The sequence below is a fragment of the Dioscorea cayenensis genome, chromosome 9, assembly GCF_009730915.1.
Source record: "Dioscorea cayenensis subsp. rotundata cultivar TDr96_F1 chromosome 9, TDr96_F1_v2_PseudoChromosome.rev07_lg8_w22 25.fasta, whole genome shotgun sequence".
Taxonomy (NCBI): domain Eukaryota; kingdom Viridiplantae; phylum Streptophyta; class Magnoliopsida; order Dioscoreales; family Dioscoreaceae; genus Dioscorea; species Dioscorea cayenensis.
This window is the reverse complement of record NC_052479.1, coordinates 5,521,697-5,549,551: the sequence shown is the minus strand read 5'-3', so window position 1 is coordinate 5,549,551 and position 27,855 is coordinate 5,521,697. Positions and strand designations below refer to the sequence as shown.

Sequence of the window (27,855 nt, the reverse complement as noted above, 5' to 3'; positions counted from 1 at the left end):
ATGCGGTCTTAAACCTAGTGAAATTTTTTTCCGAATGCATTAAGGAGAGGATGACAAGAGAAACACACCGGTGTTGAACCCTAGAACCAATGAGGAAGAAGATCAGAAAGCACGATCAGACGCCATTGCCAATGGCATCAATGCTGCAAAACTTCATCAAACCCTTAAATAATTAAATCGAGTGGATGAACCCTAAAATTTCAACAGAAAACCGAGTACTAACCTTGAAATGAAGATCAATGCTCGGAAAATCAAGCGGTGTATTTGCAGAGAAAACCGAGGGCTAAAGAACAATTGGAAAAGAAAGAAGAAGATGAGGAATTTTAGAGATGGGTTGTCATCTCTTTGGCGGCATTTTAAATAATAACCGCCGGCTAAAAACATACCTTTACTGGGAGTTGATAACTAAAATGCCAGTAATACTTATACAAGGCCGGTGGGTTTTTAAGTGAATTACCAAAAACGCCACCAAAGGACTGGTATGAAGAAAAGGAAATCTAATGTTCGGTGGCGTTCTCTCAAAAAACGCCGGCAACAATAGATATTATTCGCACCCAGAAACCCATATGGCATGAGAGGAAATTTTTTCGGCGTTTATAAAATAAAAAGCCACCTATGTCGAGGAAACAAAGGAGGCTTCCATGATGTTTCTTGTTTAAAACGCCATTAAGACATAACTTTCACCGCCATTTAAACTTTGTGAAAATAAACAAACGCCGTCACAAAAACATTATTAACTAAATTAAAAGCATTTCCTATGGCGTTTTAATCTAAAATGCTGGTAATAACACCCGGAAATTATTCGCGCCATATTTATCTCAAGGCTGGAGCAGAAACATGGTGGCGTTTTATCTACGACCAATACTAAATATAACATAGTGCTGCCAATTACTTATACAAACTCCTGGAAAATTGAAAATGATTTTTGTTCCATACCTTTAGTGGCGTTTATCATATAAAATGCCACTAAATAGGTGGCTTTTTTGGAAAACGCCGCAATTAAAGCGCTGCCAAACACCTATAATGGTGCAGTGTTAGCCAGAATGTGCAAGGTGGAAGTTTTGTGATGAAAGTGTGATAAAAGCATTAGAGAAGAAACAAGACTTCCTTTCAAGTACAGATAAAAAATACAACTCACATCTATCATTCTTTCAAGCTAGGGAGTTCTTAAAAATGTATCATAGTTATCATATTTGAATCAAGCATGCAATTAAATATAATACTCCATCCCTATACCTAAATCATACATTGCCCTCAATGTACATTAAGCAGCAGTACATGGTGAAAATTAACAAATAAATGCTTGGAGATGGTGTAAAGAAACTTCCCCAATTTTTTCGATGAGAGATGTGCAATATGGCATGAACATGGGGTAAGTTTCATCCTTGAGGGTTGATGAGAATGAAGCTTATTTCATAATAATCCTATGAAGATCAATTATCCGATCACAACTCAAAACTCATAAATGGGGAGAAGCACAAGAAAAAGTACTAAAATAACAAAGTTTAGCAGGGACTGAACCCTTGCCAACTACAAAGTATAAAATAACAAGTACAACCACAAAATACAACAAGGAAACTAGAACAAAAACAAAACAAGAAACTCATGCATGTTTGAGAATCAAAAGAAGTTCTAAGTGGTGGGAGGAAAAGGTGGTGCCACGGATGTGGTAGCGGCAGAAGTGGTGCCAATGGATGAAGAAGACCCTCGTATGAATGATACTACCTTGGACATGTCGCTAGACATCTGGTGTAGTACTATGAAGATCTCCTGCTGTCCTCTTCAAAGGGACTATATCTTACTTTGCATCTCCTATAAACGCTGCTCCACTAGCTCATAAGTGTCATCTGACTTGGACTCTATCTCCTATGAGGGATCGGTGTCATGCTCTCCCAAACCCTGGCGTTTAGCAAGAATGTATGTGATATCTCATTTCTGAACTATCCCTATGGAGACCAAAGTTGACATCCCAAGAGTGGTTACATGCATGCGTCTAGTGTGCTCAATCAACCCCATGCCTCAAATCATACTTGTAATGTAGGGTCCGGAAAAAACAGCTCTAAGGCGGCTGAACTGCCCCAGATGTGAGAGCACATCAGCAAAAAGGTATCCTAAGTGAATCGGGTAGCGTTCAAAAATGTTGTACATCATCAAAAGATTAGAGCGTGACACAACTCCTATCGAATAGTTGACCTCTAATGCCTCTAGTCAGGAGAGCCTCTAATCAAGTTGTCCGTTTGGGATGCCTTCTTTTTCCTTTGATCCCCTGATGCTGGCCCAATAGGCAGTAGGTGATATGTGTGAAGAGAAGTTCATGGGCAAACGATGAAATTCGGGCATTTGTGTGTATCAGTTTTCATAAACTCCCAAATAAACTCCCAACTGTACATGACATAGTGTGTGCCGCTTCCTATATGCTTGAAAAGATAGGGTTCCCGATTGCCGAACAAAGTTGCAATGCTTGACAACCTCTATCTTGCTTAGGACCTCAAGAGTAAGCTCACGATAAGTAGGCTCATCAATAGAGAAGATCATGTCCCAACCATCATTTTAAATGTGCTCCAAGATAACACCAGCCAAACCCAATGCTTCTAAATCATTCTAATTAATTGTTCGAATGGTGCCAAAGGGTTTACACGCCAAAAGAGCATATCTTGTCTTGTGTGACTCTTGCTTGAAGCGAGGTTCTCTAATGGTGGGTACATCGTCCTTCCTTGGTCTCTTCGAAGCCATGAGTTTAGTCGACATTCCTACAAGACAAGATGCACAAACTCAAACCACAACTAAAAGAAACAAGGGTTTAGTATGCTAGGGGTGTCAAACATCTCAAAAGAAGGTTAAGACCCAAAATTTTTTTTGCAAGAGTTCCCCTTGTACATGGAGCTTTAAAAATTTTACAAAACTTGCAAAAAGCCGAAATACACAACCAAACCACAATTATTCAATTATCCACAAGATTTGCACAACAAAGGCATGAAAAAGCAAGAGAAAAGAAGAAGAGAAGAGCAAAGCTTGAGTTAGAGCTTATGAGAGTGCCCCAGTGAGAACTTGGTGAAAGAGATGGTGAAACTTCAAATAATCCATAAGAATGAGGTTCCTAGAGGTAGGAGAGGAGTTTAGAGCAAGAAAAATGAAAGAAAATGGTGAAAAAAATGAAGAGAAAAGGTGGAGAAATAAGAAGAAGAAGGTGAATAGTAGAGAGAGAAAATGTGGCAGCCCCAAATATTGCCAGCGCCTTGCGGCATGCTTATGGGTGCAAGCTTACCCGCAAGCTTCCTCGGCCAAGGTTCACGGGCAAGGTTGCCCCGTGAGTCTTCTTGGGAAGAGTTCATGGGGAGCCTTATGGGCACATGGGCGCTAGCAAGGGTTCTCAGTAAAGCCTCATGGCCATCCTTGCGGCCGCAAGGATGGTCGTAAGGCTTAGAAAAATCAGTTTTTTCACAATCCTCCTCTTGCAACCTCCATGAAAATCGACATACAACATTCACAACATCAAACTAAGCATAAGTTTACATCCAAAAACCACCAAATGAAAGAGCAAAGATCAAGGGTTCAAGACATGCATGAAATACACACTAAGCATAATACAATAAGCATGATCACAATCACACTAAACCACACAACAATAAACGACAAAGAATACAAAAATAAGAATACGATGAATTTATAAAATTGGGTTGCTTCCTAAGAAGCGCTTGTTTAATGCCATTAGCTCGATCTACTTTCTCTTACCTTTATGGTGGGTGGGTCAAATGAAGGAGAGTTACCTCCGGTTTTCTTGATTTTGTTGCAAGAGAAGTAGGACTTTAGCCAATGCCCATTTACTTTAAATTTCCCTCTTTCTAGATATGTTATCTTAATAGCACCATGCGGGAACACTTGTGAGACTGTGAATGGTCCAGACCACCGCGACTTCAACTTTGTTTATAATAATAATAATAATAATAATAAATAATAATAAATAATAAATAATAATAATAATAATAATAATAAATAAATTAAATGTATTTCCTAATTTAAGCAAAATATTCAAAATATTCAAATCTCAAGACCAGCCGAGAGCACAGATCTCAAGGCTTCGCCTAAAAATACTACAAATCTCAGGACCAGTCGAGAGCACCGATATCAAAACGGTCTGAAATACTCAAATCTCAGGACCAGCCAAGAGCATCGATCTCGAGGCAGTCTAAAATACCCAAATCCCAGATTAGCCGAGAGCACCGATCTCGAGGCGATCTAAAATATCCAAAATATTCAAAATACATAAATTTCAAGACCAGCTAAGAGCACAGATCTCAAGGCAGTCTAAAATACTCAAATCCCTAGACTAGCCGAGAGCACCGATCTCGAAGCGATCCAAAATATTCAAATATTCAAATCTCAGGACCAGTCGAGAGCACCGATCTCAAGACGGTCCAAAATACTCAAATCTCAGGATCAGCCGAGAGCACCAATCTCGAGGCGATCCAAAATATCCAAAATATTTAAATACACAAATCTTAGGACCCGATCGAGAGCACCCGATCTCAAGATGGTCTAAAAATACTCAAATCTCAAGATCGACCAAGAGCACCGATCTCGAGGGCGATCCAAAAATATCCAAAATATTCAAAATACACAAATCTCAGGACCAGTTGAGAGCACCGACCTCGAGACGGTCTAAAATACTCAAATCTTTGGATCAGCCGAGAGCACCGATCTCAAGGCGATCCAAAATATTAAAAAAAAATACACAAATCTTAAGACCGCAAGTGCACGGATCTCGAGGCGGTCTAAAAATACTAAAAATCTCCAGATTAGTCAAGAGCACATATCTCGAGGCGATTCTAAATATATAAATCTAAAGATCAGCCTAAACCACACATTTCAAGGCAATCTCAAGATTAGCCATGAATGCAAATCACGAAGTAAAAAAAAAATAATATAAATAAATAAAAATAAAAAAATAATTTAAAATAATAATTAAAAATAATAATAATAAAAAAATCAATCAAATCATAATAATAAGTCAAATCAAATCAAATTATAATAAAGTAAAATAAATAAAATCAGATAAAGAAAATCTATATTAATTAAATATAATCAAATCATATCTAATAATAATAATACAATTAGATAAAACATAATAATAAAATAAAATAAAATAAATTATTAATAAATAAATAAACAATAACAATAAAACAATTCAATTCAAATCAGATAAAAAATATATATCAGATAAAAATAATAATAATAATAAAATAAATAAATAAATAAATAATAAAAAATAATAATTAATAGATTAAGTCAGATAAAATATATATAATAATAAGATAAAATAATAATAATACAAATAATAATAAATAATAATAATAAAATAATATATATATATAATATTGATAAAGATAATAAATAAATAAATAAATAAAATCAGATAAAAAAAATCAAATATATATATATATCAAAGGAAGATAAAATAAATACATAAATATAATAAATTAAAGTTATAATATATAAATATAATAAAATAAAATAAAATAAAATACGATAAAAATAATAATAATAATACAATTAAAAAAAGGGAGGGGGGGGAAACGTGGTACGCTAGGTGTGGTCACCCCACGATCGTCCAAAGTCAAAATAAAATATATAATATATAATATAAAATATATGTATAATATATAATCATAATACATGTGTATATATTTATATGAAATAAATAAATAAATAAATAAATCCCAGCAACCGCCCATGTCTCTTCGCAATTCTTCACGATCAGAATAACTGTGCAACTGCCACGTTGAAGATCTTTAAAAAGGGACGTGAGAACGAAAGACGGGGAGGAGGAAGGAAGAGCAAAAGAGAGAATGACGATAGAAGAACGATGACCGGAGAGAGTTTGAGGACGAAGAGGAAGATCGAAGGTGAAAAGCGAAGGAGAGAGACGATGGAGAAGAGGTAGGTCTCTATTCTGTTTTCTCTCCAAACTTATATTCATACACACACACACATATATATATATATATATATACAAAGAGAAAAGAAAGTCGATGCCGTCATTGTTGCTGCTGCTGCCTGACGCCATCGCCGACTTAGTCACTACTAATGTTGTTCCCCTTTGCTGGCTGTTGCGCCCTTGACGAGGAGCCCGTGGAAGACGAGGGAGCCTGAAAACTGAAGAAGTTGTGAAGGCGAAAGAAGACAAAAAAGAAAAGGAGCTAGAGAAGAGAAAATTAGAAGAAGAGAGAAGAAAAAAGAGACTCTCACTGTTGCCGTCATTATCATTGTTGCTGCTTGCTGTTGTTGATGACTGCTATTTGCTTCCATTCATGCTGAGGAGTTCATAAAGATGGAGGAACCTTAGAAGCCCTAAGAGGTGTTGAAGACAGAGGATCGCCGAAGAGCAAAAGCTAGGGTTTCAGTTTCGTTGTGGATCTCTTGCGAGCAATATCGAGCAAGCCTCGATAAGGGAGGCTTGACAAGGACGATGGCGACAATCTCTACTTCTTGTTCCCACTGAAGATTATCGAAGACCCTGACAAGAACGGAGTGAAGAAAGTCATCAAGTATCGATTCAATAAGGATGGAAACAAGGTCAAGATCACCATCACCACCTGTGTCCGAAAGCTTACATGTGCCTGTCTCAGCAAACATGCGATGGCGAGTAGGTCTTGGAGCAAGTTCGTGTATGCCACCCATGAAGATGATTGGAAGCCACCTCACCATGGTTTCTATAGAGAAGATCTCCCTTGAATGACCTAGAGCTCCAGGTAGCCAAGCGGAAGAAGTAAAGGTTGTCGGTGATCCATTAGTTGCTGTCCTTATGGTATGTCGGATATATGACAAGAAAGGTGATCGTTGGACATCAAAATGCTCATACAAAGATCTGGCTCCACAGGTTGGTGACTTTGTTGGCAAGCCTCCAATAGAAACCTCAGCTTCATCAGGTGTTGAAGTGGATGCAAACAGAGACCATGAATACAAGTTCCTGAGTAAATATGTCAAGTTCATCAATGAGGATTACTAGCTTATGTTGATCATATCTCTCATTGGAAGAAGGGAGGGCTCTGAATGATGGCAGAGGCAAAGGCGGACAATGTCATCATCTTCGCATGAACGCCTAGTACAAAGACATTAGAGATACTTTGGAGAATAATTCAATCCAGACGTTCATGATGCTTCTCTTGCCAAGGAATCTTATGATAAGAACTCAATGAGGCTTCTTGAAGATGGGAATTCTCAAGGTACTCAAGAGGGAGATTCTGATTCTCACTGTAGCTATGGAGAATAATGAAATACAGAAGACCTTCTTGATGAATTAATGATGGTGTATATAGGAGATGTTGTTACGTCAAGAGATTTTTATTTTAAGATCATGCATGCATACGCGCGTGATAAAAGCCTCATATATATATATTTATATATATATGAGAAGAAATAAATAAATAAAAAAATAAATAATAAATAAAAAAAAATGATGAGAATCATGATATGGACCTCTAACATGCATGCACATATATATACTTGTGCACTTTCCATTTGCATATTTGTTGTCATCTGGGAAGTATAAAATATATATATATAAATTGCATGGCCCGCTATGAAGGAGAAGTACATGGAAAAGAAGACTAGGTTAATGGTTATGATCCCAAAAAAAAAATATATATATATATATGCATGGCATAGACGTGGTGGCCGTTTGGCCTATGGTGAACCCAATATATATATATATATATATATAAGGTGAGATAAAAAGGTCTTTTAAGTAAATACATGGACATGGTGGCCATTTAGCCTCTTGGCAGGATGGCAAATCCAGAATATATATATATAAGAACACATGGCAAGTAAAAGTGCCCAGTTCATTTGTGTGACAACATATAGATCTATATGAAGGAGAAGCATGCATATCCACGTGCATTAAAAGAAAGAATCCAAACGACTCTTATTTGAAGAAGGAAATGCAACCTAATATCGTATATAATCATGTATAAGGGGGACCCACCACTAACTAACCATGCATGGCATGTAGGGCTTTAGATGGCTATTAATGCAAACATTGTTTAAATATTTGAAGCTGTGAATTAAAAAAAATAATAATAATAACAAAAAAAAAAAGATAAGAATGAAAAGGACGGGCTCCACCATTCAAAAGAGGCATAGGGGATAACCGGATAAGCATGGATTAATATATATATATATATGTATATATATATATATATATTTGAGAAATGATGTATTAAAGTGGTTATGCGTGAGGATGCATGGATCGGTCGATTCTACATTGATGTGTTGCACATGCTTTGCAACTTTGGAGCTTACCAAATATTAACCCAATTTAAGATGTCTCACATTCGAGCTATGTAAAATGGATGCGTCAATCCAATGCGGTGAATTCATTCCAAAGCAATGGCAAGAAAGCTTATTTCAAGGCAGCGACAATTTCTAAAATAAATATATAAATTTCAAGGCAATGAGGAAATATGCATTTCAAAGCGGCAGTAAGGCATGCAATGCGATGACAAGGCACAGGCAGTGGCAACTATATATAATATATATAAAGAAAGTTATATATTGAAAAATAAAGGATGTAATGAATATATATATATATATATATGTAGTAAATGATAAAAAATTTATAATTTGCAAATTTTCTTGCCTTTACTTGTAATTGAGCCCTTAATCGGAGGTTCCTAAGATCTCGGTCTGGGGTAATTAATAATGGAGGCTTGCCTCTATTAGGAATGGAAGAGCCTACAAAGATAAAAATAAATAAAATAAAATAACATTTGTGACTCGATATATCGCCTGGTGTCTCTTCATCGACACGATGCCAGGGCGGGTATTTTCGATCCCACAAACTTTCCTAGAAAGAGTTTCAATCTTGAGTTAAAGAGCAATACCTGATCTCCCTCTTTGAGCTGCTTACCTTGGTTTATGTGCCAGTCATGATATTCCTTCAATCTTTTCTCGTAGAGTGCCAAATTTTCATAGGCTAAGGTGTGCCATTCATCCAATTCATTTAACTGAAGCTTTCTCTTCTAACCTATTAAGTGAGGATCAAGATTGAGATACTTTATGGCCCAGTATGCCCTGTGCTCAAGCTCAACATATAGGTGGCACGCATTTCCATAAACCAGCCTATAAGGAATGACTCTAATGGGTGTTTTATAGGTAGTCTTGTATGCCCAGACTGTATCATCTAAGTGATCAGCCTAATCCTTCCTATGATTAGCAACTGTCTTCTTAAGGATTCGCTTCAATTCTCTATTTGAGACTTTGACTTGCCCACAAGTCTGAGGGTGATATGGTGTGGTGGTTCTGTGAGAGATACCATATCGTTTCAATTAGGTACAAGCAAAATGATTAGGATCTCTACTGCTGGGCTTCATTTTTGGTGATATAAAAGATTAGGATCTCTTTAAAGAAATGAAACACTTGGATTTAATAAGTGGGCTTTGTTATCAAACCCATCTTGCATCTTATGAACCACATTTGTATGGCTAACAAAAATCAAGAGGCACGGTTTTTCATATGCATTTTAGGGTGGTTAAAAGTAATGCAAGCTAATAATTACTCGAAGATTGATCACAATTCCATGATGTTGTATAACCTAACTTTCTACGTGGCTTCTCCTATGAATTGTTGTTTTTGCTTATGTCTGAGATTTTTATCTTCGACTCAGATCCAAAATGGCTTATCAAATTTACGAATTCTTATTTGTTTTATGCATGTTTGAGATTCCATTATTGTCAAAAAAACCTATCATTGCAAGAGAAGATACAAAATGATGCTTACCTTAATAATCTCCTCCCACACCATTGGACAACCAGGGGTTGGTCTTTGAGTGTCAAAATCCCATGACCATCCACTCTTACCAACCAATGACGAATGCAACTTGTATAGCTTCTTCAAAGTCTTCCATCTACCTTTCAACTGGGGCAAAGTGGTGTCTTCTCTGGTCCTTTTTGGTACTCATTCCATATTCGAACCATGCTTCCGGGTCGAAAGGAACCCGAACACACACCAGTCGCTTACTTTCCTCCAACAATAGGTCAACTAGTGCTTCATCACTAGAAATCGCCCGAGTTATTCCTGCATGGCAACCTCTCGCACATCTTGATAGGGAACCTACATGTTCGGGATTCCCTCCAGACACTTTGGTTGGCTCCCTTGTCCCTGTGCCCTCCATTAAAATTGGCTTCGCATGATACACTAGCAAGTAACAAAAGAAAGGATGAGAAACAAGGTACAAAATTGAATAAGTTATCTTTGGAGACAATAATTTATAAAAACAATTAAATCAGAGAAGAGAAATCTTTTGATGGAGGATTTCCATAAGCATACCTTCACCCAAGCTTTGCTTTGTCGACGTGTCACTCCCATCCGAGAATCGGTCCGTCAAGCAAGTTAGACAAGTCTGCAACACAAGAGGGTGGAGAGGAGGAGAGGTGGGATAATATTTCTTTGTGTAGATTGGGAGATGGAGAAGAGAGGGATTGGGAGAGAGTCACAATGGTCTGCAGGTGATGTAGCAAAGGGAAAGCGATGAAGGTAGGAATTTAATTTGGTTTCTTTTGTTAATCATGTATTTCAACGGTCAAGATTTTAAAGCATTTGTTTGTGTGTTAATGGGTAGGTCCTGATGAGCATGTGCCTTCTGATAGTGATCCATTTCAATTCATAAGTCAACAATGGGGGCTCAAAGCATCTCAACCATTCATGGATTTAAAAAAAAAAAAAAAAATCCGAACACATGGGTTCAGTTAATAATTGGGTGAGGGTTATTGTGGTCTTTTCATTTTGGAACAATTAATACTAACTATTGTTTTAAATTAGGTTTAAAATGAATTATTATTTTAAATTCATAATTAATACGAGCATGTCTTGTCAAACTTTGGGAATAGTTAAATTGGGGATATCCCTAGGGATATCTTCAACCAAACAGTGCCTAAAAGAATAGAGTCATTAGGTTTAAAATGTTCACCAATGTTATAACCGGTTAATTTTGTGAATCTATGGGGTTGTTTCTGCAAATTTAGGTTTAATCTAATTTTCATATTTTAAAAACTTTGTAGTGATTTCTACCTTACGTAATTTGCTAGCCCTAATTCATTCCCTCATCTTGTTCGATTTGTATCGCTCAAATAAATTTAGATCTTTTTTTCGATTGAAAGTTGATTTTTAATTTGAATTTATCTTTAGAAAGCATGGATTTCTTATTTATTCTTTGGTTTCTCTCTTTCTATTTTGAATTTCACCAGGATTGTAGAAGTGGAAAGGAGACTTAGAAAAAGAAGAATTGCATAATTATAAGTAAAATTTAATTTTTAAGCTTAGACCTAGAGAAAACCTTAGCATGAGTGGTTTTTATTTATATGTTTCAGGAATTCATGTTTTAATTCTTTGAAGAGAACTTCATGGTATTATATTTATTATTATTTTCTTTAATTTTTACAAGAGTTTTGTATGCTAAATATTGCATTGAATTATTAAAGGAAACCCGATGGTGGTGATGCTGTTCATGTTTGGTTAATGTTTGTGAAGTGTTGAGAAATCATAAATGTGAATAGTGGGTATAGGATTGTGGTAAATTCGATGTTTATAAAAATGAATGAATTGTCAAAGGATTCCCATGTATGTTGATCAAATATTTAATAAACTAGGTAAACTCCCTCACTTTTACATCGGTTTTTTTGAAATTGTGATAGTTTTTGGAGTATGTATTTTTATCTATAGCACAAATTTTAATAATACTTTTCTCATACTATTAAACCTAAATTTTCTCAATTAACAACTTAATAAAAATAGTGGCAACAAATAGTAAATGAAAAATCCAATATACTAGAAATAGTAATAAAAATAGTTACAAATAAAAACAATAGTATAGACAATGAATTCCGTAATGCCGCAATATTACATATAGACTATAATTCAAAACACAAAAAAATTAAGTAATTTAATTAACTAAATTCTAATATTATATATAGAATATATAGGAGAAAAATAAGCAAAAATAACTCGCAATGAAACAATTACTAACGTAAGAACACCCCCAAAAAATTAAAAATCAAAAATAATATTTAGATGAGAAACAAAAAGGCAAAATACATGTATTTATGCAATAGTATAGTTCATAACTTTTTCAACAACACATTGATGTTATTGAAACTACTATAATTACTATTAAAAGCAATAAATTACAAAATCAACGAAGTGGCCCTAATATATTGTTGCTCTTCATTAAAATTTTGCTAATATACCATGTTTACTAAATTGTCACAATTATCACTATAATAGTGAAAAAAAAACATAAGTTATCACAATTAAGTTAAACAATAGTGTCTGTTACTTTTAACACAAAAAAACCTAATATTTGTGGCAAAATAACCGAGCGACACAAAAAACGTTGTCACTAAAAATCTTAACTCTTGTAGTGTTTATGTCTCTTCAATTTTTCTACATTGTTTGGATACTTTTAAATTTTCATTTATAACCCTATTCATTTTCTATAAACCCTAAAAATTAATAATCAATGTCTACCATTAATGAAAGTATATGGCCCATAAATTCTAAAGTCTATAATTAAAAAAACTCCATATATTTATTAAAATCTGGACCGACAGACTAGTAACTTGGCACCTAAACTAGTCTAGATTTTTTATTGAACCACTTAAGTAATCAACCTGGTGTAACTCATCTTAACACATCTTAAACTGGAAAAACATAATCAACCATCGGGGTATTTATAACTAGGATGAATCGAATTTTATTTCGTAAGGTAACTTGTTTCTTCCTTCATTTTTTTTTATTTTTATTTTTTATGTTAAAAATAAATAAGATGTGATTTATGTAAATTAAAAAAATTGTACTTAGCTTTTTTTTTAATAACCACTGTCGTGGCTTTTGTTTGTTAAGATTATTTATTTTTGTTCATTTATAATCACCATTACTTGATTAATAATTTGTGGACTAAAAAAACTTTATAATTTTAAAATAATATTTTAAAAAAATTTATTGGCCTAGCAATTATCTAAATGATCCAATAATTAAACCATTTAACCTGAGAGCCAGAGTGTGGAAGTGTTTAATGTTTAAAGTAGTTTTAAAACTATACTCTAAATAATACACAAACTATTGATTATACTTTATCCACAAAATTTTTTTTAAAATAATTATAATTGATTTAAATATGTATCTAATAAAACATTTAATACAAACAAACAAATGATATTAAACATTTCCTATTGCTAACATTACATTTACTTCAAGACTTAAATGCAATAGGAAAAATTTTTAAAAACAAAATTTAAAAATCCTCTGTGAAACTTTCTGAAAAGCAGATTATACAATTACTTTAAGTATATGTATAGATAGAGATGTTAATTAATGCATGTGACATGCATGACATATAAATGACATAATTGTGTGTAATGAATGTGTATATTTAGGTTATCACGCTTCTTTTCTCTTGGGCTAAGTTTTGAATGAGCCTTGGGTTTGTTTCTATTAATTAGCATAGTTCAATTCATTTTAACTAGTGTGGTTTAAGTCAATTGATGCTGAACCAGTTCAAGAAAATTGAACCAACCCAGTTCAATTAATTAAGCCGGGATTTGGTTGGTTTGGTTCCAAATTGGATTGGTTCAACTTTAGTTGAAGCTAGTTTGAATTTAGTTAGTGAATTTCAACCAAAAAATGCTACCAAATAGGTCACTCGAAATAGATTTCATATTGAATGGGACCTAACCATTAACATATAGATTTGCATATCAATTAGCATTCATGCTTTTTATGGTTAAATTCATGTTGAGTTAAAGTTGGTATAGGTGGTGAAACCTCAGCTAGGGGCATGCGAAAAGCTCATAGAGGAGCACCACATCTAAGCTCTTATACCTACGAGTCTAAGCATTGCAAGTGGATACCCTTTCCCAATAATATTTTTTTATTATAGTTTTTACTTGTTTGTTTTTATGCTAGACCTTGTTTCCTATTTTGTTATGTTTAGAAACTAAGTTTTTATCATTTTATTATAATATTTATAAATAATTTTTTTCCTATCTTTTCACGATGAGTTTTCCTTTGAGCTTGCAATTATGCTTTGAAATGTGATACAAAATGAAAAGCAAATATTTTATGTGGCATACTTAGAAATGAAATTTTATGAATTTGTTTAGTGCAATTATATATATGTATATATAGATATATAGTGTTCTTGTATAATGGTGACTGTGAGTTTGTGACTCGGCTATTGTAGCAGCGGTCTCTATGGTTTGGTCTAGTGAGAGGTGGCGTGGTTGACTAGCTAATATTAGTCCCGCATTTAGGAGGCTAGGGAAGAGACCTTGATTTGGGAGTAAGTGGGTGCCCCCACTGATCTGAGACACCATGCTTCACCACATCGACGAACTTAGAGGTTAATGCCAGGTAGGTTCAATTCCATGTTTAAAAATATGTAACTAGCCTTGATAATCTCATTCCTAATTGCAACAGCAGTTTAGTCTCTAGGGACAATTTTTTTATGAATCCTTTTATATTGGATTTTATATGAAACTCTTGATTGATTATTATTGTTATGGTTGCTCTTAAAGCTTTAATTTGAAATGTTTATAATACAGAAATTTGTTTATTAGTATCTTTTCTTGTTTCAAAATTAATTTTGAAATAAGTATTTGAAATACAATATTTTATGATATTTAATGATGTTTTAAACACTAACCAACTGTAATAACCACTCACTAAGTAACTATATTACTCATCCACTCCACTTCCTATTTTTCTTCAAATGGTGATTGCTAGAGTCATTGCTATAGTGTGTTCTGCTAGGCTTCACCTTTCTTTTACCATATTCCCAAGTTATTACTATGTTGGATTATATTTCCATATTTGAACTTGTTAGTTAGATCTAATAGTGTCTAATAGGTGCTTATTAGTGGTAATTTTCAGCATCTGCTTTTCAACATTTTCAAATTGCTACCTCGTTGACCTTATATTTTTTTCAAATGTGGCATTTTAAGTGCATTTTTAAATATGTTTTTATTCGTGATAAAAGTACACAGGATGTTTATGCCTCGTGGTGCTTTAGGTTTGGTGAGTATGCATGTCACCATTTGGGGACATCGTGGTGATTGCCACGTGCTTGGTCATGGTCTTGGGTGTTACATTATGGTTCCTGATATATTATCTTTTGCACACGTGGCAATCTTTTCAATATTGCATCACATGCTAGCTGGCCCAAATGATGGATGCCTAAGGTTGTCAACCCCATGATAATTAGCGCCTATCCCTTTGATGACACTTGTCATCTTTATAAAAAAAAAGTAAATACCATTTTATAATAAAGTGAACAAATAATTAAATCGTTTTTTATAATCTTGCTTTCTTGTCAAGCATAACTACTCGGAGTAGTTTGACACGAAAAAACAATCAAACAAATGTGAAAGTACATGACTACAATGTTTATAACAAACTTGCCAATTCTTCCTTAATTTTTTGTAATATATTTTGAACACTTAATTCCAAGTAAAAAGACAGTCATGACAATCTATTCAAATGTCTAATACTAATTTTAGCCTACATCATGGTGCAATTCGTCGGTTTATTGAGACTTAACTTATTTTTTTATTATATTGCTTTTTATGATTGGATATGGTACAGGCATACTTAACTTTTTGATTTGTATCGTACATGTACCCGGACAACTCAAGAATCTTTCAATGTCTACATTGATCAAGATTTTTGGGCATTCAAATCGGAACTTTTTGTTGTTTTGAAAACAGGTTAGAAGTACTTTTCCTACTAATAGAAGTAGTAATAATAATATGGTGATAATTCAAACATTAATCCCATCATTAGCTTTTAACCCAAATCAAATAAAATTGGCTTCATAGAAATTCAAAATCACTAATTTCTCATGTCTCGCTCAACTCAATGGGCAATGAAATTTTTACAAACATGGAAGAACCATAGGCCCTTTGCATACCTTGCATTTACCAAAAAAAGCCCTCCCACTTTTTGCATCTGTCCCAAAGTCCCTGGATTTCAAATTAAAGTCGACTTACTTTTTTTATTTTTTTTATTCATTTATTTCACGTGATCAACTCACCCCCAACTCCAATGGACTTGCTCGACCATAAAAAGCTTTTTGGGGTTAAGACAAGCTTACTTACTTGGATTTGGGAAGCTTTTATTGTTGGGATTAAGTTCGATAAGTGGTGGTATATCGAATTTTCTTGACCATAATACCAAACTAGTCAAAACTAAAGATCATTTTCGTCTTAGAGAGAGTTTTCCGTGATCGAGTAAACTTACTAAGGTTGAGCAAACTTTATTCAACTTAGGCTTTGATAAGTATAAAAATATGAAAAAATAAAAATAAAATAAAAAAATAATAAAGATAATCGTTGAAAAGGTTAAAAGATAAGAATTTGAAAAGTGGAACACTTTTTCTTTAACTGTGAATTCCCGGAGCACATTTGGTCTTTCTTCAATAAATGTTTAGACCTTCAATTTTCTCCTCCAACTGTTACTTCAATTTAGACAACCGGGTTACCTTCTCAAAACCCTCGGTTCCACATTCTCTGGAACCTCGCCATAAGAGCTATCATGTAGAATATTTGGCTAGAACGGAACTATCGAAATTTTCAATTATTTGATCTACCTTGCTTTACTGTGATTATTAAAATTGCTAATATTTCATGGTTTTTTGCCGTTACTAGGAGTCAACAACAATCCCTAAACAAAGCTTCTCAGTAGATAAAGCGATCCCTTAACTTCCTTAGTACACTAGCTACGAAATGTCCTGGTGAGATACCTCTGCAATGCCGGACACTTCTGCGGATCCTTTAGTTAGGGAGTGATTCACCCTTATCCTTTTAGTTAGCTGGTGAAGACCTTTGACACCTCATGATGTTCTTCGTCTTCCAGCTATGGAGTCTTCTTTTCGTTTTCTTCGTTTTTGTTTGTTCGCTCATGACTTACTCCAACTAAGAATGTTTTTTTCCCTATCATTTAGAATGGAATCTTCACTTTTCATTGGTATATTCAATACTATCAAGACTATCCATTGACTTGAGAAGTTCATCACTACTGGTGATGGCATCTTAGTTCATGTGGATCAGGACAGATCCTTTTCTCTCTTTCAATTTTTAGTCTTATCTTATTTTATTTGTATTTGTTTTCTGTAATTTAAATAAAAAAATTGTGATTTATCCACTTATTTAAATAATAATAATTTTGGAAAAAGAAAAAAATAAAAAAAGATCTAATGAGTGATCCTTCTCGAGTCTAGGAAAAAAACCCAAGAACTCAAAAAAGACCCAGACAAGATGTTCTCCAAAGAGATTAGGACAACAAAAAGAGACACACTAAAAATAGTCAAAATAAGGTTAAATCTAAATGACATGACACGCGTCAAAATATGAATATCTACTCAAGCTGTTCCTCCATGTTTGGGAGCAAACATAAGATCACTATCCGAGCACAATCCCAATCAGAGGATGCCGTCCGTCAGATCCACGAAAACGCTTATCTGTGAACGCCTAAAATTAACCAGGTTCTAACCACAAGCCACTCTTGGATATCTACCCAATCAAAAGACAGTATCAATTTAAATTACAAGAACCCGAGGATCAAGATACCGGAATAGTCTATAAATGTTCCCCATCACGTTCTCCAAGCTTCATCATCATCAGTGCAATCTCGCAGAGCTACGAAGCCGGAGGGGGCTGTGGCCCTGGAAATGAACTCCAAGGCTGCGGATCCCGAGGCACAAGGCGGCGGCGGCGACGGCGACGATCTGAGGGTGGGGCTGCTCAAATCGAACGGCGATGGTAATAAGTTGGTGATCGACGAGATGCTGCGACGGCACGCCGGCGAGATGGGTCGGTGGCAGATGCGGCACTTCCTGCTGACGACTCTGGCGTGGTCCTTGGAGGCTTTCCATACTATGGTGATGATTTTCGCCGATCGTGAGCCGGCGTGGCGGTGCTCTGGGTTAGGGTTTTGCCCGCCGGATCCTTGTGGGCTTGGGCCGGGAGACTGGGGTTGGATCGACGGCTCCGGGGTTTCCACGGTGGCGGAGTGGGGGTTGGTGTGCGGCGAGAAGTATAAGGTTGGTCTTGTGCAGTCGGCGTTCTTCCTTGGATGTATGATCGGTACGCTGTCCTCTTGAATTTTATCTGGTTCATGAATTTCGTATGTTTTTTGTGATTTTTAGTTGAATTTTTGGGGACCGACAAAGTGACCTGATTTTGGGACCAAGGGTCATAGTTGGAGATGCTTTATTGGGGTCCAGGATTTAGTGCTTTTTCTTAAATTTTTTTTAGGTACTTTTTATTATCCAATTGTTACTGGTCAGCGTTTGGCCAGCAACTCTTTCGCAGCCTGTAGTGTAGAGGATCTTTAAATTTGGTAATAACGGAGAGAATAATATGTGTGTGTGGGGGTGTGGTTATTATTAAAAGTTTCCATGCCGTTACATGAACGCCGTAACTATACTTGAAGTTTTTAGAATATCCTGATTTAGTGTTTTTTTTAATGTTGAAATTTGGAGAAATTATCTTGCATTGAATATTCTTACTTTGGAATAGTTGAATGGTAAGAGAATAATGAATTGGAAAACCTAGGGTCGAATTTTTGGGTCAAAAATATTATTATAATATTGTGTATATTATTAAATATTATGTAAATAGCATTGTTCATTCATTGTTTATAGAATTGCATGATAGAAAATTTATTAACTCGATTTGTAATGATAAGACTTTAATCGTACTGTCCAAATTAATAAATTTCTAAGAGGTTGTTAGGCCACTGTAATTGGTTCATCACTATATTTGTTAATTTTTTTACACCCGTATAAGATAATGGTAGTCGTTTTTGTATTAAAAAAAAAAATCTTACTTTGAGGTTTTGTATTTTTTATGATGAATCTTTTAATTGGAAAAAAAATGGAAAACACTTTTAATCATTTGCTATATCTTTTAATTGGCATAGAATACTCTTTGGATTTTAGGCATTAGGATGCCACTATAAAGAATTATAAATTAGTTTTTAGATATAGGTGAAATGAATATTATATATATAAACATAGATAATGCATGCACATTGTATGTTGGAAACATGATGTCTTCTGCACAGACTGAGCAATCATCATAGAGTCGCATGCAATGCCTTACCATATTTAAATTAAATCAATTTAATATAATATAAGAGTTGTAAATTGTACTCTATTTACTTCTATAGGCTAATGCATGTGAGTCAAGTGCATAAATCCAATGATGGCTTGTTCTTTTCAAAGTTCAAGATCAGATTTTGTTGTATATGAGTCAACATTAATTAGTCAAAATTGCTTGCATCTAGGTAATTATTATTTATTCGTATTGCGAAGAAAATCGTATTTAATTATATATTTTGTGAAAAAGCACTTTTATTTATAATAAAAATTAGTTTAATAATTTTATAAAAATAGTATTTAATTTAATTTTTTTTCCTTTTTAAATTTGAAAAGAAGATGATAAATGGTAGCTTGATTTTCAATAAAAGTTTTTATTTATATGATTAAGTATGATTTATATAAAAAAATATAAAAATTATATCTATAATTGATCATTTTGTTTTTGAGATTATAAAAAAATTAATTTTTTTAATATTAAGTCTTCATATAGTGGAAATTTTTCACATGTAAAACCTACATTGGAGCTATTTATTGCCGAGTGAATACCACCAAGACAGTAGTCAATGCCAATAAGAATTTTGTATCAATCACCTTATCCATGACGTTTGTGCAGTTATTATTTTTTACTTATTATATATAGATTTTTTTTTATCTTTCTTGATATAATAGTCTATATCCAATTGGTTCACATCTTGTGGTATATATATAGTTTGGATGCATTTGGTAATATAAATATTTGGAATCTCCTATTCTACACCTTAGATAAGTAAACTTCTAAGTAAATAATCAATTAACAAGAAAAAAAAAAAACTGCTAAACAAAGATAAAATGAGACCCTTGCACATGCTTGTTAAGATAGAAGTCATTAGTCAGGTCACTTTCAAACCAAAGGATTTACTACAGTTGTCAACTGGTCATATGTTTTGTTTTTATTTGGAAAGGTCACCCTTGGCGGCATAGAAAAAAAATCAAAGTGCTGGATAAGCTTGCCCTTAATAATGAAGTGTCACACTTGACTGGGGATTTGTCTTGGGAATCTAATATTATATATACATAATATATATATATATGTCAATGAACCATCTACTTTATTCTACTCTTCTCAAATGAGACACGTGCGCATATATCACTATCAACCACTAAACTTCTATTACCCCATTTTTCCCATTAATACAAATGCAACCATAATTAATGTTAACCAAGACTAAACGAACTAACTCTCTATTATTTGTCAGGTGCTGGACTCTTTGGCCATCTATCTGATTCCTTCTTGGGACACAAAGGATCTCTAACAGCCGTCTGCATTCTGAACACTATCTTTGGTCTCCTAACCTCAATGTCACCAAACTATTGGGTTTACTTCATTCTCCGTCTCCTCACCGGCTTCAGCACTGGTGGTGTTGGCCTTTGTGCTTTCGTCCTTGCCACGGAACCTATCAGGGCCTTCCAAACGTGCCATTGCCGGCATGTCAACCTTCTACTTCTTCTCTGGAGGCATTGCCCTACTCTCCGGCACAGCCTATATCTTCAAATCATGGCGCACTCTCTATATAGCCACATCTCTTCCATCCCTTCTCTTCCTCTTTTGCCATCATTCCCTTCATATCAGAATCACCAAGGTGGTATCTTGTTCGCCGGAGGATAAATGATGCAATGAGTGTTATGCGAGCCATTGCTCAAACCAATGGCAAACACATCCCAGATGGAGTTACACTCATTCTTGATGATGATAACGATGATGATGTTTGTGATGAGAAGCTTGAACCAAGCAACCAAACTCAAGCTATCTCTGGCTCTCTTGTGGATGTGATAAGATCTCCAATTACTCGAAATCGGCTTTTTCTATCTATTGCTATAAACTTCTTAACCTCTGTGGTCTACTATGGCCTCAGCCTCAACGTCGTCAACCTCAAAAAACCAATCTATACCTCAGCGTATTTCTTAATGCTGTATCTGAGATGCCGGCTTTCTTGCTCACTGCTTTGTTACTGAATTGGTTGGGGAGGAAGCCATTATGTGCATCAACAATGTTTCTCAGTGGTGTTTCCTGTGTCATAGGGAGTTTATTGAGCAATTCAGGGACAATGAAAGTGCCGAGATTGGTGTGTGGATTAATTGGAATATTTGGCATGGCAGCGACCTACAACTTGTTATTCATTTACACTTCAGAGTTGTTCCCTACGGTGGTGAGAAGTGCAGCATTAGGGAGGTGCCTCACAAGCTGCACAGATGGGTGCCATACTTGCTCCTATGGTGGTGGTTTTAGGGGACACGATTCCATTTGTGGTATTTGGGTTTTGTGGAGTACTTGGTGGTTTGCTTGCGTTTCTCTTGCCGGAGACCATGAATAAGCCTTTATATGATACTATTGGAGGTTTGGTTGAAGGAGAGAAGAGTGAAGAGTAAATGTAAGGTTGAAATGGTAACTTTAAACCGTTAAAATTTTTGTGATTTATTTTTAATGGAGTTTACTATGCTTATTGCTGTGTATGCTAGTGATACCAACTTTCTTTGTGTTGAATATATATATATATATACACATATGAATAGCGACCCGTTGCAAATCCCTTTTTATTTGTCTGTTTCTATCACTCACTACGTGAAAATATGCATTTTGCTGCGGTTTTAATTTTTAGTCATTTTATGACAGTTTTAACCTTCACTAAAGTAATTATGTGGCGGTTTTAAAACCACTATGAATAATGGTGTCGACACTCATTTTACGGCGGTTTTTATTAACGGCCGGAACAACCGCCGCTAATCACATATTCATCCCGTCCTGGATTGCATTTGCTGGCAATTATAACCGCCACCAAGTACAACTTGCATGGCGGTTTTAAACTGCCACGAAATACGATAGTTGCATTTCCCGGCGGTTTTAGAGGCAGTTCATAACGGCCACGAAATGCAACATTATTATTTTATATTTCATTTGCCGGTGGTTTTGGTGGTGGTTTAAACCGCCACGAAATGCACATCTTACAGCCTATATTGCCTTTCCCGGCAGTCCAAAACCGCTGCTAAAGCCAACTAAGGTTTTTTTTTATTATTTTTTGATAAATATGCAATTTGTTTACAATATTATACCTGCCAAAGTTTTATTAAGTTACATTACACTCCATTTAATTACTAAACAAAAATAAATATATATTTCATAAATAAAAATTTATCAAAAACATTAGTACAAAAATTAGCCATAACGTCAATACATCAATGGGACCAGTTTTTTGTTTACATAACGAGTTGCACTTGACAATAATAGTGTTACATTCATGGCTTTTGCACTTGTTATTGCCTGCATAAACAATAAATCTCTCATTAATTGATTAGAGCAAAGTATGATTTGGATAAATCCATATATACAAGGAATATACCTTGTGAAACAAAGTGATGCAACATATATATATATATATATGTGTGTGTGTGTATACCTTCAAAGAGATGCAACATATTTCTGTCTTGTCATATGCTTCATTTACCCTAACTCCTCATAGTTAGTTATCAGAAAATATATAACATTATATATATATATATATATATATATGTATATGAAAGGAATCAAAGAAATTAGTGTTAAAAAGGGTAGAGAGTTTAAGTTATAGGAAAAATTGGTTGTTGTAGTTGTTCCCAAGTACTTAAGAGAAGCCAAGTCATAAGCTCTAGCTACCTTATCTTCTTTATCATAACCTCCTATGTGTGTATATAAATAGAACAAATAAAAGCTTTTATAAACTTAAAGAACAAGATGTAAAGAGAAGAGAATTAATCATTTGCTTACCAAGATACATTGCATGCAATGAAGTAGTTCATCACAATTTGATTCAAATGAACAAGTTCATAAACAAAAAGAACACAAGCAAAACCTTAATTAGTTATTTTGACAATGAACAAATTTTAACAAGTATTAAATCTATAAATCTAGCTAATAAATCACACATTGTGTACCCTTCCAACTTTGGCCTTCTCTTCTACAACTATGTATTACAAACAAGTATATAAATAATCAACAATATATATATATATATATAAAAGTTAGAAACAAGTATGTAGATAATCAATAAAGTTGCATCATCAACAATATAAATAACATATATATGTAAAGTACTTCATACAACTAATCATCAATAAGTCAAGAGCATAACCATTTCCACATCATCCAATTTTGAACTATATATTAAACTATGCCTTATATCAAGATTTATATATAAACAACTATCACACACATAACATTACTAAAAGATAAAAAGATCCATCAAATACAAGTTCTAGTCAAGCAAAATAGAAGCTTGAAACTCATATAAGCTCTATAGTTCAACATAGAAATGGAAAAATAGAAAATCAGTAATTGTCCATCAAATAGAAGATAACAATAGCCAAAAACATAATGTCATGATAAGATAAGCAACTAACATAAACAAAACAGTAAATGAGCATAATGTTGTCATTTTTGTTGCCACATCCTCAACGAATCTCATGAAAAGAGCTCGCCATCCTTAGCATACTCTGTGACAATAAAAAAAATGCAAACTTATTAGATTGATTCAAAAAAACATACTCAATCAAACAAATAACATATGAAACATACATAACATTTTCAAGTAGAAAAAGCATAAAAAAAGAGATTATACAACTTTCATTATGTGGTCATCCTGCATTGTTTGAATTAAGTTCGTCGTTTGCTGAATGACTAGCTTGTGACGAACGCCTCCCAATAACTTGGGAGCCTACATTTTCCTATTGTGAAATGAAACCAATATCAAATATTAAGAAATAAAAACAAAACTCGGAGCACAAACATAAACAATAGATTGATAACAATCATATGAAACTATAACCTTAAAATGAAAATTTATCAAAAATTTGATTACATATACAATTTGGATTTTAATTTGCCATTTGTTGGGTAAGATTTGCTATATGTTGTTCATTGACTTCAATTCGTTGCAGTAACTAATGGACAGTTTGTCTAAGAGCATCAACTTCAGCTTGTGTACTGGCTACCAAATAACACCTACTGCTATAGCTACTCGATGATCCATACACCTGAGTTGGAACTACTCCAAGTCCCATCTCACGAACATACCCTGGGTGTTCTTTACTAAAAACACTAATGTATGCCATATTTTTAGATGAAGACTGAGAGCGAAAACTAGATCTTCCTACAAAAATAAAGTCAAAAGAATGGTTTTATTAAAGCACTTTTTATTATACAAACATTGAACATATGACATAAATCTATATTCAACTCACATGATTTTGCCTTGCCTCATTATTCACAAAAGACCCATCTTATGTGGTATGACCAACTTAAAATAATTCAGCTTTTGTGACAGGGCGACCAAGTTGAGATTCCTACAAAATTATATCAATTTAATATGTGCATAATAGTATTTAAATGATAGTCATAATTAAGATTTGCATGATATGAAACTAATAACCATTTCATTCTCCAATCAAGCAAATGATTTTGAACCCAACGTGTGAGGAATTGTTAGGTGGCTACAGTTGGCGGTATTTTGAGCTGCTTATTACACGGGAAACATTTAAATGGAGACAATAGTTAATAAACAATAATGCTTTCAACGAAATACATTACAATGCAAAATCTATGCATATTACCTGTAGTCAAGTCGAGCCCTATAATCCTAGCAATCCATTGCTCCAAGGAAACTTCAGGAGCCTTCTTGCAATGTTGGCTATCGTGAGGAGCATTGCGAGTCATATTTCAAAGAAGTTGTACAAGTTACACCTATGGTCCCACCATTTTTTGGCCAAACTCTTGATAATGTAATCTTTATGCCCATCATCATTAACCTCCAACTTTGCCTACATATAAACAAATACATTAGTACAAATATCATATAATATCATAACAAAATAGTATAATTTATAAAATTTAAGGTACAAATACAATTTAAGAATAGGACCTTTATGATGTTATCCCACACATGATCTTTGTGACAGAGCTGGGAACTAGGTTGCCACTTATCATACTGATAGGAGAGTTGGTACAATTGAGTTGCAATGCTGCCTAAAAAATTGAGCAAGTAACTCGCCTGACATATCAATTGGTTGGTTCAGATGATACCAATATGGAAGCTCAAAAAATATGCTTTTCTTCTTCAACTATTCTGACCCATCTGTAGAAGTACTCGCACTGCGTCTTCGTTTTCCACCAAGTTGGCTATCCACATGCCGACCAAATGTAACATCAATATCTTTAACTTGTTGAAGAATTTCAATACCTGATAGTAATTTTGGAGGAGGGTGCAACTATTGCTTGCCATTAAATTGAATCCTGTTCATTCTGAATTTATGACCACCATCAAGAAAACGTCGATACACGTGACGTACCATTTCCCGACATGAGGGTAAAACAACAATGTTCAAAAGGCATGGATTACATCACAACAAATTTGTCAATTATTGACATATGTGATAATGTCATAAAATAATATATTTTTGTCACTAAAAATTTTTTGTGACGCTTTGTTGCCGTCACACATTTTATCGTCTTTGCTCCGTCGCTAAAGGGTTAATGTGACAATTCCGTTGGTGAACATTATTAATTTTTTCTTAAGCCTTAAAATATTGTTTTTAATATATTTGTAATATAATCTTGAATTATTACCAACGAAATTTTTGACTATCACCAACGGAATATAGTAATATCACATCATCGAATTATTGGATTATTACCAACGAATATGGTATTATCCTAGTGAATTTCGTAGTTTTACAAACAAAATAGAGCACCTTTACGAACGGAATTGTTTACTATCACCGACGGAATTTTTGTATTATCACCAACGAAATTTCTTGTATCACCCATGGAATTTAGTATTGTCACCAGCGGAATTTTTGGATTATTCGAACGAATTTGATACTATCACCAACGTAATTTGATACTATCACCAACGGAATGTTGTATCATCACCAATGAAATGTTTGACTATCACCATCAAAATTTTTGGGTTATTACCTACGGAATTTGGTGTTATCACCAACGGAATTGAGCTCTATTACTAACGGAATTGTTTACTATCACTAACGGAGTTCTTGTATTTTCACCAACGAAATTTCTTATTATCACCCACGAAATTTAGTATTATCACCAAATTTTGTTTTTAATTATATTTAATTATATTTAAAATTATAAATTAAATATATTAAAAAAATTATAAATATTTACAAGAATTGTAAATATCTTATTTATAAATAATTTTCACTCATATATTTTTATTAATATTATTTTTACATTATTTTGAAAATATATACATTTGACCTGAGTTTAAAAGAGAAAAAACCAAAATCCTTGAACATATATATTCCATTTTGTGAAAGTATATATTTAATATGAATATCATAGTAATATATTATTTGATATTTATATTTTTATTATTCATTTTAAAAGTTTATTGATTGCTTTATTTAATAACAAATTTCTTATTTATAAATTTACTCTTGTGTTATTAGTTCAAAGACAGTTATGATTGAAGACTCTGTGTTTTGATGTATGTCATTATATGTTAATGACCAGGGGCATCTTAGTTAACTTGGGGTGTAAAGCGGAATTTTAGAATAAATCCTATAATTTATTTAATAACAATTAAATTTTATTTAGAATTTATTTTAATAAATACCTGTTTGTTTGTCTTTTTCCGTTACTAAACTTGTGATGAAGAGATATATTTAAAATTTGTGAGCAAAACTCATAAAAATAAAATTTAACAATATAAAAACTACAAAAACTCTTATCAATAATTTAAAAAATGAATATTATATTAATTTAGAAAATAAAAGCATGAGAAAAGTATATTGGATCAAAATAGAATTATAAAAAGTTTTTTAGAGAATATATAAGATTGATTAAGTATCAAACTAAAAATTTTTAATATGTTATTTTAAATTTTAAAAGTTAGCTATGATTATATAACAATTAAAATATTTTTGTATTACGATAATTATTGGGAGCCTTTCAAAATTCTAAGTTTTTAAAATTATAATTAAAAAATACGAAGATGAGGCTTTAAAATTAAGATTATTATTAAAAAAAAAAAATCTAAAGATGAGGTTTTAAAATAAAAATTATTATTAAAACAAGTTTAAAAATGAGTCCGCCAATATTAATGATATGGAATTTATTAACTATCATTTATTGAATTAATTACATGTTATTTCAATTAATTAAAAATTAAAAACATATATATTAATTGAAAATATTATCTATATTTTTTACAATAATAAATCAGAACAACATCAACACAAAGGTAAGGTCAATGAAGCAATTACTTTAGCCCTTTTATTTTTAAAAATCCCTCATCTTTAGATTTATTTTAATAACAAATTTAAAAAAGTCAAAATTTGAAAGACCATTAATATATAAATTATCATAATAAAAAATATTTTAATTTAATATTTAATCAATGTAATTTAATCTTAGTTAATTTTTAAATTTTAAAATAATATAGTAAGATATTAGATATTTTATTTATTTTATGCAATATCGTATTTATTTATTTTATTTATTTTGTATAATTAAAAAAATAATATGAATGCAATTTATAGTGTTAATTTAAAATTTTGTATATTTATTATAATTATATTAAATTTGTAATGGAGTATTAAATGATAAAAACTCATTAAAAAAACTAAGGCCTAATATTCTTTTTTAATTAGGGCTACTCTTGTCTTTTCTCATT

General features: G+C 33.2%; 1 protein-coding gene and 1 long non-coding RNA gene across 2 annotated transcripts; one reads left to right on the top strand and one right to left on the bottom strand.

The window, feature by feature from the left end:
• Nucleotides 1-5,723: 5,723 nt before the first annotated feature.
• Nucleotides 5,724-7,803, bottom strand: LOC120269341. Its single transcript, XR_005539137.1, has 3 exons — nt 6,612-7,803; nt 6,247-6,514; nt 5,724-6,153 (listed from the first exon to the last, which is right to left on the bottom strand). It is a non-coding gene; the product is annotated as an uncharacterized LOC120269341 (long non-coding RNA).
• A 9,608-nt stretch (nt 7,804-17,411) lies between these two features.
• Nucleotides 17,412-21,633, top strand: LOC120268369 (organic cation/carnitine transporter 4-like). The gene is given in 6 exon segments (XM_039275800.1): nt 17,412-18,134; nt 20,389-20,591; nt 20,593-20,736; nt 20,738-21,064; nt 21,067-21,357; nt 21,359-21,633. Coding segments are annotated over 6 exon segments (1,581 nt in total). The 5' UTR covers nt 17,412-17,719; the 3' UTR covers nt 21,560-21,633.
• The last annotated feature ends 6,222 nt before the right edge of the window (nt 21,634-27,855 follow it).